The 22,118-nt window shown below is 36.5% G+C and overlaps 1 protein-coding gene across 1 annotated transcript in view; it reads left to right on the top strand.

Annotated features, from left to right (window-relative positions):
* The window catches only part of LOC127847812 (uncharacterized), a 148,975-nt gene that overhangs the window by 89,886 nt on the left and 36,971 nt on the right, over positions 1–22,118 (top strand). Inside the window, 8 exon segments of the mRNA XM_052379990.1 lie at positions 8,174–8,321; positions 9,501–9,701; positions 10,812–10,970; positions 11,399–11,630; positions 15,086–15,285; positions 15,640–15,651; positions 20,498–20,668; positions 21,369–21,494. Of these exon segments, the coding sequence (XP_052235950.1) occupies positions 8,174–8,321; positions 9,501–9,701; positions 10,812–10,970; positions 11,399–11,630; positions 15,086–15,285; positions 15,640–15,651; positions 20,498–20,668; positions 21,369–21,494 (1,249 nt within the window).

Raw genomic sequence — 22,118 nt, 5'->3', positions numbered from 1 at the left:
GAACAGTTGGGACACATTAATGACGCTAGCAGGATTAGCAAGACGACATTTGTATCGACTTCTGCTTTTCTATTGCTCCTACGGCAGTGCATATTTTCAAGCTACTGGAATCAACAAGAGTTCTGATACATAGGATTGCCTATCAGATTGACCGCATAGCGGCTACAGTCTTGTAGATGGCTTAGGACCTATTGAACTCAGATCTTAGATCCTAGGATCTGGAGGGACCTCATCTTAAAGTTATTCTTCTATTACACTTCTGGCCATAACAGGCCGTCTTCCTATAACTGGTCGTATTCCTTTCGGAATTCGTCCAGGTTAGAAGTCTTGAAGTAAATGGATTAATCAAGTCAGAATTTAAGACTTCCATGCATTCTGCCGGCAAGCGTGGACCCGCTTAAGGTTACCCCTAGGGTTTTCACCTTTTTCTGCCATCACACCTCCGATTCCGGAGGTACCACTATCAATCATATTTCCGTACTTCGCAAATCGATGACTTCGCGACCTGTATTATCCAGGATTTTAAAGGCGCCTGTTATTGGTTCAAGAAGAGGCTATATTCTGTAGATAGGTCATTAACTTATAAGTGTTAAACACTGTCCTATTCTACCAATTTTCAAGTGTGTTTGGAGTGGGAAAGTTCGGCTTGCCGTGGTTTCTTTGCCCACCCATCCTTGACAAATGGTTCCGGTCACCGGTCGGTATTTACCGGTCCGGTCACCGGTCCTTCTGCTGAGACGTCTTTTCTTACGTCCGTTTCAGCTTTATTTTTAAGATAATTGTATTAATCTCGGGATTATTTAATGACACAGATTTCCATCTTTTTGTCATTATTTACCACTATTCAGTGGTGTCTAGACTAGAAGATTATCTTGGCAAGAATATAGTTTATTCTACCACAACCTTCCTTACATCTTATACAGATGTGAGCAGATAAGGTTATGGACGATCACAAAGAACAACGTATCTTGATTTTCTCAATTATGTGGTATCCTAACGAATATCACCTGCACATATACATCTTGAAAAGCAAAAATTCTTTTTAGCTGTTTTTCATTTACAACACATTTTCACGATTCCTTTGTGATGGTTTCAACTATCACACATCGGTCGTGGTTTACTTACAGACACGGAGGTGATCATATTATCACTCCTTGTAACTGGAAATCAGGAACTTATTCGTTCTTTGCAAGAACAACAAATTTTCTCTATCGTCTTTCTCATACCAGTTCGTCTCAACGCCCTGTTGGACCTTTTGTCCTGCAGTTCTTTCTTTCGAATTATTTTTCCGTTGGGTTCAATAATGTAATCGCGCATGCGCGCCAGTGAAGTTGCAGACGAGTTGCATGGTGTACATAGTATATCAAAGAATGTTGTTTATCATCAAACGCTAGTTATTAGCGTTATGCGATCGTATATCGCAGTGTATACCGGTATGCTGAACAACGTCAACAATGCAGTTCACAGAAATCGATCCAGCAGGGTGTGCGATTGTTATACATTCGTCCATTGACATAAACTGGAATATCTTGCCTTCTTGGTGAGTTTTTGCAATAACTGAGTTTTTGCCATAATTTCATGAAATATACGTAATGAACCATGGGATTATGGTTCTACGACCTTTTAAGTCTCCTGTACAATTATTTTCAGGAAACTTCTTCACAGGTCAAATATCATATCTCACTGAGACATATTTTTACTGATCCAAACATGTGCCACTTCATGTCTGGCCATTAATAACTTTTAGTTATCTCTACAGAAGAACGTTTTTCTGTTAGAGTTTCAATCCTTGTTACTTGTGCAAGGATAATTCCATCAGAACTGTATAAAGGTTCTATGGAAATTCATTTTTTTTACTGGGTAATTGAGAGCATAGTTATTACCTTAATCACTCTGCTAGATACATAGAGGTTTTTCTCATCTTTTTCTTGATGATAAGAAATTTGTTCTTTTCTTCATCAAAGGATAGAGATTATGCTCTCGTATACCTTGTTTTGTGTAAGTCATCGCAACTCTGTGCTGTCTTACCTATTTTGGAACTGATCCAAACTATGGAACGTCAACACTATGTTTTTCGTTCCTTTACCTTCTTAAGCGGTTTTGACTTATGTAACATGTTGGGATGCTTAATGAGCTCCCTATGAACCTTTTTCATCAGGCTTATTAACAGTTCCAATATAATTTTAAGACGGTTTTCCTTCTTATTATGGCTTTTACCATACGGAGAAGTGAAATTCATGCTTTTTCTGTTGAATACGACCAATTCCAGTTGGATCTATTGTCGTTTTCACTTTGTTGTGTCAGCCAGGATTCCTTGCTTAATATCAAGTCCTCTATATGGCTTCTACCTTCAAGTTTCCAAGTTTTCTTAAACTGGTAGTCATGAAGATGAGGATAAACTTCTTTGGGCAATCAGGGCTTTGAAGTTCTATCTCAGCAGTGTTAGTCAGAAGTCCATTCGAGGTTCTCAAAGACACTCTTCATTTCCCCCAAAAAAGGGGGGGGGGAGATGTGTCTGCGGCTTCTATTTCTCGGGGTTAGACCTCGACTAAGGAAAGTTAATCTTATCCTATCTAAGGATTCATTCCTTTTTAGGATCTGACCGCATGAATTAAGAGCTCTGTCTGTTTTGTGGGCATATATTAATCACACCCCACTTTTTGACGTGCTCTAAGCTGTTTACTGGAGGAATCCGACCACCTTGTCATCTTTTTATCTTCGTTTTCTGAAGTGCCAACAATACAATTTGTATACGTTTGGGCTTGTTGTGGTTTCACTAACGGTAGTGTCTTCTTTACGACATAGACATATTACTCTGTCCGAGAAGTCATAATTAATATCGTTTTAACGAAGATTACTTGATATCATTAGCTGATAACCCTGTTTATGGGTTCTACTGTGTTGGGAAAATAAATACGAACCTTCCCACCGCAGCTGCAAAATCAGCATACGATAACAGGTCAGTATTTATGACATTAAAACAAATTTTTTAAATAAAATTCATTTTAATTATTAAATACTTACCTGTTATCGGTAAGTCCCACCTCCCACCCCGCTATTCGATTAATATTTTTGTATATATATTGAAAGAATATTGAGGGTTGGTTACCGATTTTTGGCTAGGTTGCATTGCACTATGTTTAACCTTGCCTGTATTACGGTATTGAGGTGGCGGATTCCCAGTTAAAATTCCGGATGAGTTATTTCCCCTTGGAAAGTATAAGCATACGATAACAGGTAAGTATTTAATAATTAAAATGAATTTTATTTAAAAAATTTGTTTTAGTCCCCTACCAGTGAAACTGGAGAGGGGCTTATGGTTTGCGCTCTGTGTGTCTGTCACACTTTTCTGGATCCTGCGATAACTTTAAAAGTTCTTCATATTTTTTCATGAAACTTATCATGGGCAGATGGCAAATTGGAGATTTCGCATGTCATTTCATTTTGTTCCTACGTCAAAAATTCTGGTTGTTATGGCAACAAATAAACTAGTAATATTGCTGAAAATGGTGGATCCTGCGATAACTTTAAAGTTCTTCATATTTTTATGCCCCCCTTCGAAGAAGAGGGGGTATATTGCTTTGCTCATGTCGGTCGGTCTGTCGGTCGGTCGGTCTGTCGGTCTGTCCGTCCACCAGGTGGTTGTCAGACGATAACTCAAGAACGCTTGGGCCTAGGATCATGAAACTTCATAGGTACATTGATCATGACTTGCAGATGACCCCTATTGATTTTGAGGTCACTAGGTCAAAGGTCAAGGTCACGGTGACCGGAAATAGTAAAATGGTTTCCGGATGATATCTCAAGAACGCATATGCCTAGGATCATGAAACTTCATGGGAAGATTGATCATGACTTGCAGATGACCCCTATTGATTTTGAGGTCACTAGGTCAAAGGTCAAGGTCACGGTGACCCAAAATAGTAAAATGGTTTCCAGATGATAACACAAGAACGCATACGCCTAGGATCATGAAACTTCATGGGTAGATTGATCATGACTCGCAGATGACCCCTATTAATTTTGAGGTCACTAGGTCAAAGGTCAAGGTCACGGTGACCCGAAATAGTAAAATGGTTTTCGGATGATAACTCAAGAACGCATACGCCTAGGATTATGAAACTTCATAGGTAGATTGATCATGACTTGCAGATGACCCCTATTGGTTTTGAGTTCACAAGGTCAAAGGTCACGGTGACCCGAAATAGTAAAATGATTTTCGGATGATAACTCAAGAAGGCTTTTGCCTAGGATCATGACTCTTTATAGGTACATTGATCGTGACTCCCAGATGACCCCTATTGATTTTCAGGTCACTAGGTCAAAGGTCAAGGTCACAGTGACAAAAATCGTATTCACACAATGGCTGCCACTACAACGGACAGCCCATATGGGGGGCATGCATGTTTTACAAACAGACCTTGTTTTAATGAAACTTGAAACATGGATAGATGGTAATATGGAGATTATGCACGTCATTTTATTAGGCCTTACGTCAAGAATTCTGGTTGCTATGGCAACAAATAGACAACAAAATATTGTAGGTAGGTAGGGGTCTTTTATTGCTTGGCAATAGTCTTGTTTCACATGTATTCAATTGTTTTGAATTATAAATGAAAACTTAATGAACAAAATCTTGGTTGTCTTTCATTAATTTTGTTGTTTTGTGAGTTGGCAAGTTTTTTTCTTTTAATTTGGGGAAAAAAGATGTGAAAGTCTGATTTTGAGTAGACTGTTGTTCTCATTTTTTTTTAAATTAAAATTTAAGGTAAAATGCTGTCTATTGAAATACTGAATAATTTTGTATAAAGTTGGTGAAAAGCGTGTACTTTAATTCTGATGGGATTGAGCCTTTAAGTGACCTTTTCACGCTTTGGTTAATTGACAAAAATTTAACAACTTCAGATTTCCAATTTTTGTTGCAGTTACCGTATGATATTTACGAGAAAACAATAATACTGAACCTTAACCACGCTGTAAAACATCAAAATATGCATCTTTTTACAATTTAAAATCCTGAAAATAATCAAGCCTTACAAATGCGAATTAATTAATGATTTGGAGAGTTCTGTTGTTATTGTTATATTATGTGACATAACAAGCATTGCTTACATAAGGTATTTCCTATACTTGTGTGTATGGCTGAGTGATATAAGTGAATGTCTTTTACTCCAGGGGTCAGTGGTTCAAGCCCAGTTGAGGATTACTATCTTTTCTTTCTTCAATTGAAAACATTTTTTATACTGTTTCTATTTAGTTAAATTGTCTACATTTATGAATTTAAAGCATTTAATGCCAAACTTCAAAACACGCAAAAATCTGTGAAAAGGTCCCTTTAAAGTTATTTATATATATGCATATATTTCAGTTATTATTGGCGTAATACATCTTTGTTTCACCTCAACAGTTTTGATTAGTTTAAACAAACACGTATTTAGTTTCCTTCGATTGCATAGAAAGCCTTAGGCTTGTTTGAAACACTCTCGAGTCCGTTTCCTGGGACTAGAACCAGTACTTGTTGTCTATGGAAAATCTAAAGAACACACTGTGTCTATGGGAAAATCTTAAGAACACACTGTGTCTATGGGAAAATCTTAAGAACACTCCCGCAATGGGGATAGAACCTGTGGCACCTCCCATTTGCTAGGCGGAGGCATATCCACTACACTACTGTGACCATTTGATTGAGAGATTACAAATGTTTATGCCATAATTTATTTTTTATTTTCAGCCACTATATTTGGTAACAGCTGCCATGGTGTTTATGTATTTGTGACTAATACTAATTGGAAGGTTTTTGTTGTCACATTCATGCATATATCTGTGTCAACATTATATAATTTATTGCATAACAGTTGGTGTAAATGTTAAATATCACAAATATGTATCAACTTATTAAAACAATGGTCAAGTTTTATCTAAGATCTTGTGAAATGTCTTATTATTTGAAATCACAATTGTATTAATTCACATTTGAACCCATCCATACCCTGTGTGTCTAATTGTTTGTCCATCTTTTTGTTTTGAACTGCTGGTTTTGTAGGATGCAGTGTTTTTTTCCGTTGTTCTACAGTCTATTTGTGAATGTGTCCGTTAGCTTTTTTGGTAAATTATTTGTTCTGAACAGCTTTGTGGAATTTAATGATCCTTAATATTTAATGTGTAACATTTTATGGTTGTCCTCTTCCAAGTTTGTTCAAGGCAAGCTCATCTCTGCTGAAACCACGTATAACAGCATATGATGGTTCTCTAAAAAGCATGTTCGCATAATTCCATTAGGGGTAAACATTGGCCTTGTCCTGCAGGTTTTCAGTTTACCTTACATAATTTATGTATAGTGGAAACTTAAAAATACATTTCCAAATTTAGTCCAATCTTCCTGAAACTTGCTCATATAATTGTTTGTACTGATACTTACCTTGGCCAATTTCGAAAACGGTTTCACAAAAGTTGCTTAGATCAGTTCAGTTTCCATAGTCTCAGTTTAGGAACCTAACGCTTTTGGTCCTCTTTTTATGTCCCCCACCCACTATAGTGGGACCACCCACTATAGTGGGGGACATATTGTTTTTGCCCTGTCTGTTGGCCTGTATGTTGGTCTGTTTGCTCCAACTTTAACAATTGCAATAACTTTTTCAATATTCAAGATAGCTACTTGATATATGGCATGCATGTGCATCTAATGGAGCTGCACATTTTGAGTGGTGAATGGTCAAGGTCAAGGTCATCCTTCAAGGTCAGAGGTCAAATATATGTGGCCAATATCGCTCATTTTATGAATACTTTTGCAATATTGAAGATAGCAACTTGATATATGGCATGCATGTGTATCTCATGGAGCCGCACATTTTTAGTGGTGAAAGGTCAAGGTCATCCTTCAAGGTCAGAGGTCAAATATATGTTGCAAAAATTGCTAATTTGATGAATACTTTGGCAATATTGAAGATACCAACTTGATATTTGACATGCATGTGTATCTCATGGAGCTGCACATTTTGAGTGGTGAAAGGTCAAGGTCATCCTTCAAGGTCAGAGGTCAAAAATATATAAATATTCAAAGCGGCGCAGAAGGGGACATAGTGTTTCTGACAAACACATCTCTTGTTTTAATAATGCTTCTGTTGTTTGGCTATGATTGTCAATAATTGTTCATCAATTTAATTCCATGATGTCATAATATGCATCTCATTGTCTATATTGGGTCTCTAATCTTGCACTGAAACAATAGGAAATCGTATGTGTTGCTATATATGTAGACAATGAGCTTATTCAGGCATGTATTTAAGCCGTGCACTGTGAAAGGCGGTTAAATGCAGTATGCACAGGCTAATCAGGTATGACGTTTTCTGCCTAAACTGGATTTTTGCTAAGAAGAGTATTTCTCTAAACAGAAAATATCATAAAAGAGGAGGTGTCGTCCCTGATAAGCCTGTGCAGACGGCATAGGCTAATCTGGGACTACACTTTGAGCATATGCATGAAGCACCATTTTAACAGAGCACGGCTCATTTAAATGTAATGTAAGGTGAATTTCCAAAAATTACAATGTATTGACTTATTGAAAATAATATATAATCACTGTGAAAACATTTATAATTTATGTTAGGCTTATGCAGCAAAACTTGATGTTTTCAACAAAGAAGAGTTCCTAAGATAATTTCACAACAGCTTCAAAATTATTATAAAACTTATTTTATAATATATTTAAGCACAATACTAATGAATTATGATAAAGAGTTACTTATATGTTTTTACATTTAGTTAAAACTTCTTGCCCAGTTGGTACAAATCCAAACATCAAGTGAACAATTTAAGGCCTGGCAACATAAGTTGCATTTTCATTGGTCATGAATTTATTCCTAAAGCCATTTCACCCCCTTACACTGATATGCAATACTGTTAAGGTCAAAATTACATACACGCGCTACAGCTAAAAAAAGATTTTACTGCAGTCAATAAAGTGTAACATTGTTAAATATATTATTTTTAGTTTTTAAATGTAAATTAAATTTATGAATTAACAAGTGTTTTATGTCCAAAACCTGGTTTTATCAAGCATTAAAACATTAAAAAACAATTAGTTTTACATGACAATTTACTCTACCGCTATCATCACCTTGTTTCAGCCAACATTCCAAAACAAGTAGTTCAAAACACTAACACCTTGTTTCAGCCCACAATCCAGGGAGGTAGATGCCAGGCTGGCACATTCTGCCCCGCCGGAGCAAGTTACGCCTACAATTGCACTCTGGGAATGTACTGCAGTCAGGCGGAACTCGATGCGCCGCAGGGTTTCTGCAACGGGGGATACTATTGTCCAGGTAGGCTTCTTCTGTATACATGCAAGACTGTGTGGCTTTTTGTCACCATTTTGGGTTATCTCCTTTAGTAAACCCATATCTTTTCAGATACACACCATAACATGTCCCTAAGAAAATCAAATTATATGAAAGACTTTTCTAACTTTATTCAATTTTTAAAGTTTCAAGTTTTTGAAACATTTCAGACCCTTAGATACTGATGAGCAGCAAACAGCATACAACCTGAACAGACTGTGACTTACTCTCAGGCTGTTCTGGTTTTATGCTGTTTGCACATAGCCATTTTTGCTTGGCCTCTGAGTTGGACAGGGTTAACCTATAACTACTCAGATAAACACTATAACGTGTTTGTAGTTCCTTACAAAATCAAATTATATGAAAGTCTTTTGTAACTAGATTCAAGTTTTAAACGCTTTATTTCAACCCTTACATACTGAGAAGTGGAAACAGCTTAAAACCTTAACAGACTGCGAGTTACTTACAGGCTAGTCTGGTTTTATGCTGGTCGCATTAAGTCATTTGCACTTTGCTTTTGAGTGGGAAAGTGTTAAATTGTTAATTTCATTTAGTTTAACCCATTAATGTCTAGTAGACTCTCCCATCCTTCTAAATTGGATCAATTTATTTACAAAATTAGGAATGTCTAGTATATTTATTCCTATATTTAGAATATTTCTTACAGAAATTCCTTTAAGCAAACAGCGCAGACCCAGATGAGACGCCGCATCATGTGGCATCTCATCTGGGTCTACGTTGTTTGCAAAGTCCTTTTTTCAGGACGCTGGGCATAAATGGGTTAATATTGAAATGTGAATTATAGCATTGATTAAACTAAAATCGTAATATATTATAATTATTCCACTAGTAAAATTCAAAGAATTAAGCTCTTGATGGTACATATTTAAAAACATGTAGAATTATCTTAATAAAACATAATCATTTTATCACAACCTTTATAACTACAAATGACAAGTATAAATATGTCCAATTCAAACTTTCCAACTATAAATCCTTTCAATACCACCTTAAAAAACTATACATTTGTCTTATGCATCCTTTAAAACTTTTTTTTTTATACAAACTTTTAGTTTGCCTCAACACCCCTTGTATGATTTAAATGCTTTTGATCAAATTTGGTAGGTATGCCTTTTCTAACCAATCAATATTGCCCACCTTCAGGAGGTGCAAAGAGCCCGCAGGAGATTGAATGTCCGGTGGGCCACTTCTGCCCCAATGGTACGGGCCTCCCGCAGGCTTGCAGGAACGGGACGTACGGGCCCGTCAAGAGGCTCAAGGTTGAGGCGGAGTGTCTACTGTGCGACGGAGGATATTACTGCAATGGCACTGGGCTGTCTGCAGTCTCTGGACAGTGTGATGCTGGTAAATAGGGAGAGATTGATGATTTAAAATTAATTGTTCCCTACCGGTCTCACCGGAGAGAACTTATGGTTCGTTCTCGGTGTGTCCGTCAGTCTGTCAGTCTGTGAGTCTGTCACACTTTTCTGGATCCTGCGATAACTTTTAAAGTTCTTCATATATTTTCATGGAACTTGAAAAATTGACGGATGGCAATATGGATATTTTGCACGTCATTTCATTTTGTACTTACGTCAAGAATTCTTGTTGCTATAGCAACAAATAGACTAGAAATATTGCTGAAAATGGTGGATCCTGCTATATCTTTAAAAGTTCTTCATATTTTTTCATGAAACTTGAAACATGGATAGATGGCAATATGTAGATTATGCATGCCATTTCATTTTGTTTGTACGTCAAGAATCCTGGTTGCTATGGCAACAAATTCACTAGAAATATTGCTGAAAATGGTGGAGTTTCACCGGTAGGGGACTTATATTGCTTGGAAGTAGTCTTGTTGATTCAGGGGTGTGATTTTTCGTCCTTTTCAGAGAGTGAATTTTCCTCCTTAAAGCTAATTGCCTCCTTTGGAATGCAAATTATTTGCTTCACAAATATTGTAAAATCATTTATATTCATCAGACTTAAATTTCATGGTTTAAAAGAAATTACATTTTTGTGGACACATAAATTTGTGGATTTCTGATTTTGAACAAAAGATAAGAGGAATTTCTGTTGGTCATTTTAACTTTGTATTAAACTTGTGGATCAGTCAACCCATGAAATAAACACAAATTAATGTCCCACAAATAATAGTGATTTTACAGTAGTTTTTAACTTGAATAGAGTCTTGTTCTGAGAAAACTGGGCTTAATGCATGTGCGTAAAGTGTCATCCCATATAAGCCTGTGCAATCTGCACAGGCTAATCAGGGATGACACTTTCCGCTTTTATGATATTTTTCGTTTAAATGAAGTCTCTGCTTAGCAAAAATCCAATTTAAGCGGAAAGTGTCGTCCCTGATCAGCCTGTGCGGACTGCCATTTATAAATTTCTCAAAGGAACAACCCAGTTAAATACTGTTCTTATATTTTATTCATTGAACTGTTTTAATATTGAATTGAACATTTGCAGGGTTCTACTGCCCAGACGGTCAGTCCCAGCCAGACCCGTTCCCGTACCGTTGCACTCCTGGATATTACTGCATTGCGAGGTCAGCTAACCAGGTCATCTGCCCCAATGGTTACTACCAGAATGAGTACCAGAAACACGACTGCAAGCTGTGTCCACCTGGTGAGTAGTAACCCTTTGTTCAATAGGTCAAGAGTTCATGGTGACATACTGAACTGCAAGCTATGTCCACCGTGTGAGTTTCAACCCTAAGTTTAATAGCTGCAATCTGGGAAAACTGGGCTAAATGCATGAGCCTTAACTTATGCCTGACATTTTTAGTGAGAAGGTAAACTTCCTTTAAACTAAAAAATCCATTGAAGTGGAAAGTGTCCTTCCTGATTGGGCTTTGTGGACTGTACAAGCTAATCTGGGACGACACTTTCTGCCTAAGTTGGATTTTTGGTTAGAAAAGGCTTCAAACAATTTAGCAGCAAACATTCCCATTGGGAAACACTTTAAGAATAAAGCAATTTACAGTACTTGCAAAAGGCATAAACTTTACCAAAAACAAATAATACAAAAACAGTGATGATTTTGTTATTTTACAGGCTACTTCTGTGACAATTCAAACGGACCAATCGGTAACCTCTCCAACTACGAGTGTCCCAATGGCTATTACTGCCCAGGTGGCGTCAACCGGTCTAACGAATACGCCTGCCCACCAGGAACATATAACAACAAGACGATGCTTGTTGCAGTGAGCGAGTGTCAACCATGCGTGCCCGGATATTATTGCCAGAACAAGGGACTACCCGAACCAGAGGGATTGTGCTTCCCAGGGTATGCCATCTTGTCATGCTTACATATTAATAGTCTTAAATGATATGGACGATTGTCATTTTTTATATTGATGATGATAATGATGATGAGGTGGAATTGGATTATGATGATAATTATCGTGATTAAAGTGATGATGTTGGTGATGCTGTTGCTGCTGATGATAATACTGATGACCAATAAAGTCTCTTCAGTGAAATGGATGATGGTCATTTCTTATATATATATATTGATGATGATTAGGTGGAGGTAGATTATGATGATGATTAATATTTAATTCATAATTAAAGTTGGATTAAACATCGAAAATTACAAATATGATATTCACCATCCGTGATAAAGACATGCATACAGTACAGCTCACGCAAAACAAACATATTCCGCGATCCGCGGAGTCAGACGCCATCTTGTGTTCGCGGAGTCGACTCGGAATCGACTATCTGGTCGCCGAGTAGCCGCGTCTGTCCGCCGAGGCACTCCGCATCTCGTCTCCGCGACACGCCTCGGCATGATGCCGAGGAATTTGTTGATGATGTCGAGTCATTCGGCGGACAATCGTATTAATTATAATTTACAATGTACATGTACCTCGGATAGAAATGGAGTTTCGCATAATGAAATTTATTACATGGAGTGTTACTACGTTGCGAAACAATTCACTACATAATACAAGGTTTTGCATCATCTGTCCAAATTATCCAAATGTCCAAATTATCTTTATTAACTGTTTCTTAACCCTTTCCCTGATAGATGCGTATAATCCCGAGTCTATCGTTTCCCCGATACATGCGTTTATGACTGTCATTCTCAATTACCACATACATGCGATTTCTCCGTCTCTATCCATTTCCCGCTAATCCCGTATATTCCATTTTCAAATGCAAATTCTGATTAATACTGACGAGAAAAGTGCTCAAGAAAACTCATTAACACAGACATCCAACATTTTTCTAAAATATCAAAGGAATTTCGGCATATGTTTCTAATTAAAGATTTGATGAAATAGGTGTCCAATCGGGAAAAGGGTAACACAAATAAAAACATGTATAAGCCCATGATATTTTCGTGTCCAGTGTTTGTCTAAAACAAAAAGCGCGCGAAAATAGGCGTGGGTGAATTCAAAGATCTATTAATATACCAAGATAAGTGTTATCGAGATATCCCGTTAATTCGCCCGGCCTCCGAGATTCCCTGACGTAATCGGTCACGTGATATCGAGAATTTTATATCGATGTCGGCTGTCTAAGAATCAAACGGGTTATTAATTGATGCAAACACATTGTTTGATTAATAAATGATTTATTTAAAATGATTAACTTAATTCAAAATTATGTTTGTTGTTTTCAAATTAATTGCTTTTAGAATATGAAAATTGTAGAATTATGTACCTATGGATCACAATATCTATTCGGACCAACAGAAAATATCGGGTATTAGCGCAACGAAAACGAGATCAATATTACCTAACATCAATCGAGCAGCCGCTAGTCTCACTCTGTTATCTCAAAGATCTATTAATATTTCTGCGCCACTGGAAATCACGTCGTCAAATCTCGGGCCTGGAGAACTAACGAGATTTCCTTCTTTATCGCATTGATGATTCTAATCTTGGTATATTAATAGATCTTTGGTGAATTTATTGGTACACAAAACTACGAAGCGCAGACAACATTTCCTGAATAAAATAAAAGTCAAAAACGCTGTATCATTTTCATATTTTAGTTCGTTCAATATTGCAACAATTACTGTATTGTATCTGATTGCACACAAAGTGCCGTGTAAAGTTAATATTCTTTTACAACGACCAATAAACAGCGTCATCTATATTTAGATTTTATGCAACATGTATAAGTCATTTTCTGAAAATTGGGAGAAAGGAAAAGCGATTTTTCGAAAATAAACCAACGTTTTTTTTCCCATTCAATTTGTCATAATTATTTATATTTTGTTTTGTCTGTGTATGTTTGATTGGGTCTCATTTGTTTTTTGAAGCAAATCTTATGAAAAAAAAATATCGTAATGGTAAATGTTTAAAGCAAGTCCCGTTTCCGAGATCATATACGAGAATTACTTCGATATGTTTACTGATAAATTATGGTTTTGACAGGCGACACGTGCTTATCTAAAGTGTGTGTTTTTGTAATACACGGGATATTGGTTTATCGGTGCTTGATTACGCAATAAAACAAAGACGCAGTCGGCGGTTTTAAGAAGGCCTTTTGTACTGACCAACACAATAGTTAATAGTGCACGTGCTTATCTAACATTTAGGGATAAAACACACGGGAGACTAGACACTTTGTGCTTGTTTGGGCCATAACCGGTGGTTATTTTCAGTAGCACACGTGTCCAGAAACTAACGAGTTCGGGTAATAAAGCACTGAGATTATGATCTGAAAACTGCCTGGCGTCCGAAATGAAACAAAATGCCGACAAATCAAAAGATTAACCGCCTAATGTTTAAGTATAAAAAAATGCCGACAAATCAAATGATTAACCGCCTAATGTTTCAGTATAAAATTCGATATTTTAAGGCGGGGTTCTCACTGCATTTCCTTTTGCATTCGCATACGCTTGTATAACTTGTTATTTGCACGGATTTATTGAGATTACAATGAAAATGCTCACGCTTTTCAGGCAGATAACGTGATATTACACAAGTCATCTTTATTTTCGCGCAATTTCTAAGAGAACAGCAGATTAACACGTGTATTTAATTGTCACAATAATGATACTGTTTTGCGTCGCAACATTATTTTGGTAGTCACATTTATGCCGAGTTTAATGTTTCAATATATTGCCCGATAATTTCGTTTATTAAATTTATATTTAGATGCAACATGTACATGGCCATTTCTGAAAATCGGGACGAAGTGAAAGTTATCATTTTTAAATATATACGAATATAAGTTTTTATTAAAATTGTCAACAGTATTTATATTTATTTTCTATATGTATAGTTGTTTGGTTCTCATATGGATTTTCGCAAATCTTATGATACTCAATATGTTATTTTCGATGTTTAAAGCAAATCTTGTTTCCGAGATCATGTTCGGGATTAAACTGTGTAAGGTTCATTGATATGGTTATAATGACCTACAAAATCATTATGTATCAAGTTCCGTATGCAGAGAAGCTGACCAAAGGTTTACACAATCACGCAGATGTAAACATATGTATTTTTTTCGGCAAATCGCCGCGTGTAAAGACGCGGCGTGATGCCGCGGATATATGCCGAGGCAGAAACAGACGCGGCGTAACTCCGCGAATTATCGCGGAGTGCCTTGGCATGATGCCGAGGGAATACTCGTTGTGGATGCCGAGTAATTTCGAAAACAAAAGAGTGTGTCCGCGGCGTAGCCGCGGATTTTGTTGGTTTTGCGTGAGCTGTACTGTATGTTAGACATAAGGGATGTTGGATTCCAGATTACATGGGCTGCTTTTCTAAATCTTTTCAGTTTCTTCTGTAACGGCAGTACCATTCTGCCCAACTCCCCGTCTGCTGTCTGCCCGATAGGAAACTACTGTCCTGAAGGAAGTTACGAACCTACGCCGTGTCCATCAGGCACCATAGCAACAGGAACCGGAAACTCCAACCTCACAGATTGCGAGCCTTGCAAACCCGGGAACTATTGCACGGCCATCAGCTCTCAGAATGGTATTGCTTTTTATTAAACATTGTTAAAAAGTTGTACAGAAGTAACTACTTTATAATATAACAAAGTAATATATAGTATGCTAAAAAATTTAAAAGACTGTAAAATTGTTTATCATGTTGGCATGATATTGCATGGATTGTTCAAACCAAACCAAAATTAATGTCCAACAAATAATTATGATTTTACAGTTATTTAAGTTATTTAAAAGGAACAGTATGAAAAATCTTTTTTTTTAAATGCTAAAATCAACATAAATCGAAAAAGAAAAGAAAAAAGCCACTGTCTGATCATGTTTATTGAATAAGAAGTTGACGAAGTGATACATTGTTCTGATATATTTCTTCCGCAATAAGGCGTCACTCTAAGTAAGTACACAGCTGCTTGTATGTGACCAATCATGTGTCGATGTATTTGCAACAAGTGTCATTAATAATGCTGTTAACGTAATTAATCTTATATGTGCCATATCAATAAGGGGCAACACTCAGTAAGTACACGCTTGCATGTATTAGACCATCTTCGTGTTTGTAACAAGCATCATAGGTAAACTTAAATAAACTAACATGCATGACATCAATAAGGTAACACTCCGCAAGTTTTCTCGTGTGTATGTATGTTATCATCTTTTTGTTTGTAAGAAGCATTATTGATAATGCTGTAAACTTACTTAAACATGTATCATGTCAATAAGAGGTCACACTCAAAAAGTACACAACTGCATGTCTGTTAACAAACATAGAAATTCATGCATCACCTGAATAACAGGTATTAGTCAATTAGTACACAACTACATGTCTGTTAACAAACATAGAAATTCATGCATCACCTGATATAGGGGTATTAGTCAATTAGTACACAACTACATGTCTGTTAACAAACATAGAAATTCATGCATCACCTGATATAGGGGTATTAGTCAATTAGTACACAACTACATGTCTGTTAACAAACATAGAAATTCATGCATCACCTGAATAAGGGGCATTAGTCAATTAGTACACAACTACATGTCTGTTAACAAACATAGAAATTCATGCATCACCTGATATAGGGGTATTAGTCAATTAGTACACAACTACATGTCTGTTAACAAACATAGAAATTCATGCATTATCTGAATAAGGGGTATAACTCAATTAGTACACAACTACATGTCTGTTAACAAACATAGAAATTCATTCATCACCTTAATAAGATTTATTACTCAATAAGTACACACCTGCATTAATGTTACCATCTTTGTGTTTGTAACAAGCTTAAACTTACATGCCTCACATCAATAAGGGGGAATACTTCAATAGCATTAACATTTGTACTTGCCAATCATTATGTACCTTTGTGCTTGTAACAAGCTTAAACTTACATGCCTCACATCAATAAGGGGTAAAACTTTGTTAGTGTTAACATTTGTATGTGCCTATCATGAAGTATCTATGTGTTTGTACCAGGCATCATTGATAATGTTATAAACTTACAAGCATCACATCAATGAAGGGTAATACTCTGTCATTTCTCGCACTGCATGTATATCTCCCTCATGGAATTGTCTGTGTGTGTTTGTGTCATCCTTCAACTTGAACTTACTTAAACTTAGATTTATTACATCAAGAAGGGGACAAACTCAATATGTACACAACTTCATGTATGTGACCATCTATGAGTTTTCAACCACAATTCTTTCAACCAGCATCCTTAATGCTGTTAACTTTCATAAACTTATGTGTCCTATAAGTTCGCATATGCAAGTTTGTTAAAATCTTCAATTGTCCATGTGTTTTCAACAAGAATCATTGATACTGTGAACTCTCATCAAGTTATTTGGGTCAAATCAATATCATTTCACATCAATATCATGTCACATCAAAATCATATCAAATTAATATCATGTCACATCAATATTATGTCACATCAATATCATATCACATCAAAATCATGCCAAATCAATATCCTTCCACATCAATATCATGTTACATCAATATCATTTTGCAACAATATCATGTCAAATCAATATCATGTCAATTCAAAATCATGTCAAATCAATACCATGTAACATCAATATTATGTCACATCAATATTATTTCACATCAATATCATGCCATTTGGAGTAAGAACATTAATATGGCTATTTCAAAATGTCTCAGTTTTTTTATTAAATGGTAATAATGTAAACTTCTATCAACTTTATCACATTCAGGGACTTCATCACATTTAAAACAAACATTATTGTATTAAAACGTAAAATTATTTCAAAGTTTTCTTGTCAGGCCTTACAAATTCAAAATTGGATCCAGATGAGACACCACAGAACGTGACGTCTCATCAGGATCCAAACTGTTTGCTATTCTAATAGTATTCTTTGAAAAAAATCGAAGAAAATGCTAATTTTAGAAATTCAGCAGACAACATTTAAGCAGACGACAAATTTCCCAGCATGCAAAGGGTTAAGTGTTTTCATCTACTGGTGCATTATTGGTCAGTCTTGTGCTTGGAAAACTGGGCTTAATGCATATGCCTTAAATGTCCTCCCAGATTTGCATGTGCAGTGTGCCAAGGCGTGGACGACACTTTCTGCCTTAAGTAGATTTTTACTTGAGCGGAAAGTGTCGTACCTGATTGAATGCATGTGCGTTAAGGATCGTCCCAGATTTTCATGTGCAGTGTGCCAAGGCGGATCATGGACGACACTTTCTGCCTTAAGTAGGTTTTTATTTAAGCGGAAAGTGTTGTAACTGATTGGTGTGTGTGGACTGCTCAGGCTATTCTAGGATGAAACTTTACGCACATGCATTAAGCCCTGTTTTCCAAGATCAAGGCACATTTGTGAGTCTTGTAGCTTATTTGCTTGCATAATCCATGTTTTGTGTCAATAACTTTTAATAATATTTATGTGACATTGGACATAATATGGTAATGTGGCATTTTCATATACTGTTTTCTGTTTATATTAACTGTATTCATTGTACAAAACATCAGGTTTCTTAACCTTGTGTTTTATTTTTAGCGATAACAACTGTGATATAGTATGTCAATTTGATTAAAATCGATCTGAACCACTCACTTTTGCTAGAAATTTAATGGGAGTTCAAGCAGATGTTAATCTTTGTTGTGCCAGAGAAATGCAATTAAATCTTGTTACATCTTCTTAAACATTTTCTTGGGTTAAAAGGTTTACAAAAACAAGGGCTGTTTGTAAAACATGCATGCCCCCCATATGGGCTGTCAGTTGTAGTGGCAGCCATTGTGTGAATATATTTTTTGTCACTGTGACCTTGACCTTTGACCTAGTGACCTAAAAATTAATACGGGTCATCTGCCAGTCATGATCAATGTACCTATGACGTTTCATGATCCTAGGCCTAATTATTCTTGAGTTATCATCTGGAAACCATTTTACTATTTTGAGTCACTGTGACCTTGACCTTTGACCTAGTGACCTGAAAATCAATAGGGGTCATCTGCCAGTCATGATCAATATTCCTATTAAGTTTCATCATCTTAGGTGTAAGCATTCTTGAGTAATCATCCGGAAACCATTTTACTGTTTCGAGTCACTGTGACCTTGACCTGTGACCTAGTGACCTGAAAATCAATAGGGGTCATCTGCCAGTCATGAACAATGTACCTATGAAGTTTCATGATCCTAGGCCTAAGCATTCTTGAGTTATCATCCGGAAACCATTTTACTATTTTGAGTCACTGTGACCTTGACCTTTGACCTAGTGACCTGAAAATCAATTGGGGTTATTTGCCAGTCATGATCAATGTACCTATGAAGTTTCATGATCCTAGGCCTAAGCATTCTTGAGTTAACATCCGGAAACCATTTTACTGTTTCGAGTAACTGTGACCTTGACCTTTGACCTAGTGACCTGAAAATCAATAGGGGTCATCTGACAGTCATGATCAATGTACCTATGAAGTTTCATGATCCTAGGCCTAAGTGTTCTTGAGTTATCATCAGGAAACCATCTGGTGGACGGACCGACAGACCGACCGACATGTGCAAAACCCTATACCCCCTCTTCTTCGAAGGGGGCATAAATATCAAGATTAACATAACCCCTTATGCCCTTAATTACTGAATATTTCATTTAACTTGCTAAGGCAAGTGTTCCCAAAACTCAAAGATATCTTAACTGTAGCTTTATTAAGGTTAACATTTTTTATATTAAAAAATTTCAATGAAAAATGATAAGAGCATCTGGGAAATGCATGTGTGTAAAGTGTTCTCCCAGATTAGCCTGCGCAGTGTGTACAGTCTGCTCAGGGATGACAATTTCCTCTTTCTTCAAAGGAAGTCTCTTTTTCCAGTTAAGGCAGTAAGTTTTGTCCCTTATAAGTGTAAAGTATTATTTGAATGTTTAAGAAATTTCCTGCATATGTCTCAGTAGCCTAGTAGCATACGCACCCTTAATATTCATAATTTTATTACTAGCTCGGCGTTTTCGGAGAAAACCCGTGGTATTGTCATAGCCAGCTGTGGCGTCCCGTCGTGTCATCCGCTGTCTGCCGTCCTCCGGCGTCATGCTAAAACCTTGACATTTTGCTCTAAAATCAAAGTGCTACCACCTACAGCTTTAAAACTTCATATGTAGATGCACCTTGATGTAGATGAGTTCTACATGCCACACCCATTTTTTGGTCACTAGGTCAAAGGTCAAGGTCACTGTGACCTTAAAAAAAAAAATTCTGACAAGCTTTCATTTATTAAAAAATGCACCCGCAGCTGAGCGTTTGCCCCCGTTATGCGGTGCTCATGTAGGACTTCTTCTTATTATTTTTACTAATATCTTGCAGCATATCAGAATAAAACCATAGCAGTCTGAGAGTAACTCACAGTCTGTTTAAATTGTATGCTGGTTACTGCACATCAGTATCTTAGGGTTGGAAATTGAGCTTAAAAAAACTTATATCTATTAAGAAAGGTCTTTAATTTAATTAGATTTTTTCAGGGACTACAAATGAATCAACATGCATATTGAGCAGTGAAATGTTAACCCATTTATGCCTAGCGTCTAGAAAAAAGGCCTTGGCAAACAGCGTAGACCCAGATGAGACGCTGCATGATGTGGCGTCTCATCAGGGTCTACTTTGTTTGCTTAAAGGAATTTCTGTAAGAAATATTCTAATTTTGGAAATAAATTGATCCAATTTAGAAGGATGGGAGAGTCCACTAGGTATAAATGGGTTAAAAATCCTATTTCCCTGCAGGTTTCAGTCTACGCTGTGCGGCAGGTTACATTTGCATGACTGGCTCCAACGTGGCCACCCCGACAGATAGAGTCATTGGTTACATTTGTCCTGTGGGCTACTATTGCTTGGAGGGCGCAGTTATTGAGTTAGCCTGCGCACCCGGCACATACCAACAGGCCACTGGAAAAGGTGAGTTGTTCTATTTTATTGAAGAGGGATTTGTGGTTGCTTTTTTATCAGTAAACAGTAGTTTGGAATTTTATATTTTTGTTTACTGTAAAATGATACATTTTGTCGGAGAAAAATTAGCAATTTTCAACGGTCTTTTTCAGTTTTATTTGTATCTAATTTGTAGATTGGTCAACAAAAATTAATGCTTTACAAAAAGCAATGATTTTAACAACAAGAACTTTAGCTGCCCATCAGAATAAAAAAGATTTGTTTATATTTATTGGCAGATAACAGTGAAAATTACAATGAATCGTTTTTTTAAATTTCTGATACATGATCTGGCATAGTAAAATATACACGTGAAAAGACAAATTATTCTTGTAGTATCAAGATATCCACAGGTGTTAATTGGGTAAAATTGAAAATAATTTGAGCCGCGTTCTGAGAAAACTGGGCTTCATTCATGTGCGTAAAGTGTCATCTCAGATTAGCCTGTGCAGTCCGCACAGGCTAATCAGGGACGACACTTTCCGCCCAAACGTGATTTTCGGTAAGAAGGGACTTCCTTGAAACTAAAAATACCATAAAAGCGGAAAGTGTCGTCCCTGATTAGCCTCGGTGGACTGCACAGGCTAATCTGGGACGACACTTTACGCACATGCATTATGCCCAGTTTTCTCAGAACACGTCACATTTTAAATATGACCTATATTCACAGACTACTGTGACGTGTGTCCGGCTGGAACCACATGTCCATACACGGCGATGAACGCGACCTTGCCATGTCCTGCCGGATACTACTGCCCGAACGGAACAGTCGACAATGGAGAACCATGCCTGCCAGGTATGTCATGGGATGTTTAAAAGTGAAAGCAATCATTGTTAAATATTATATGTCAAAACAAACATTGTTAAATATTTTTTGTTTAAAGCAAAAATGGTTAACTATTATTAGTAAAACAATCATGGTTAAATATTAAAAGTCAAGACAATCATGGTTTACTATAATCAGTACAGCAATTATGGTTAACTATTATCAGTACAGCAATCATGGTTAACTATTAATAGTACAGCAATCATGGTTAACTATTATCAGTACAGCAATCATGGTTAACTATTAATAGTACAGCAGTCATGGTTAACTATTATCAGTACAGCAATCATGGTTAACTATTAATAGTACAGCAATCATGGTTAACTATTAATAGTACAGCAATCATGGTTAACTATTAATAGTACAGCAATCATGGTTAAATATTATCAGTACAGCAGTCATGGTTAACTATTATCAGTCAAATCAATCATGGTTAACAATTATTAGTCAAAACATTCATTGCTAACTATTTTCATTTAAAGAAATCATGGTTAACTATTATCATTCAGCAATCATGATTTTTATTATTTGTTGAAACACTCATGGATAACTATTATGAGTCAAAACAGTCATAGTTAAATATAACTAGTTAAA

This window comes from Dreissena polymorpha, chromosome 10 (genome assembly GCF_020536995.1).
Source record: "Dreissena polymorpha isolate Duluth1 chromosome 10, UMN_Dpol_1.0, whole genome shotgun sequence".
Classification (NCBI taxonomy): Eukaryota; Metazoa; Mollusca; class Bivalvia; order Myida; family Dreissenidae; genus Dreissena; species Dreissena polymorpha.
Note: the sequence above shows the minus strand (reverse complement) of the source record. Positions and strands in the feature narration are given on the sequence as shown.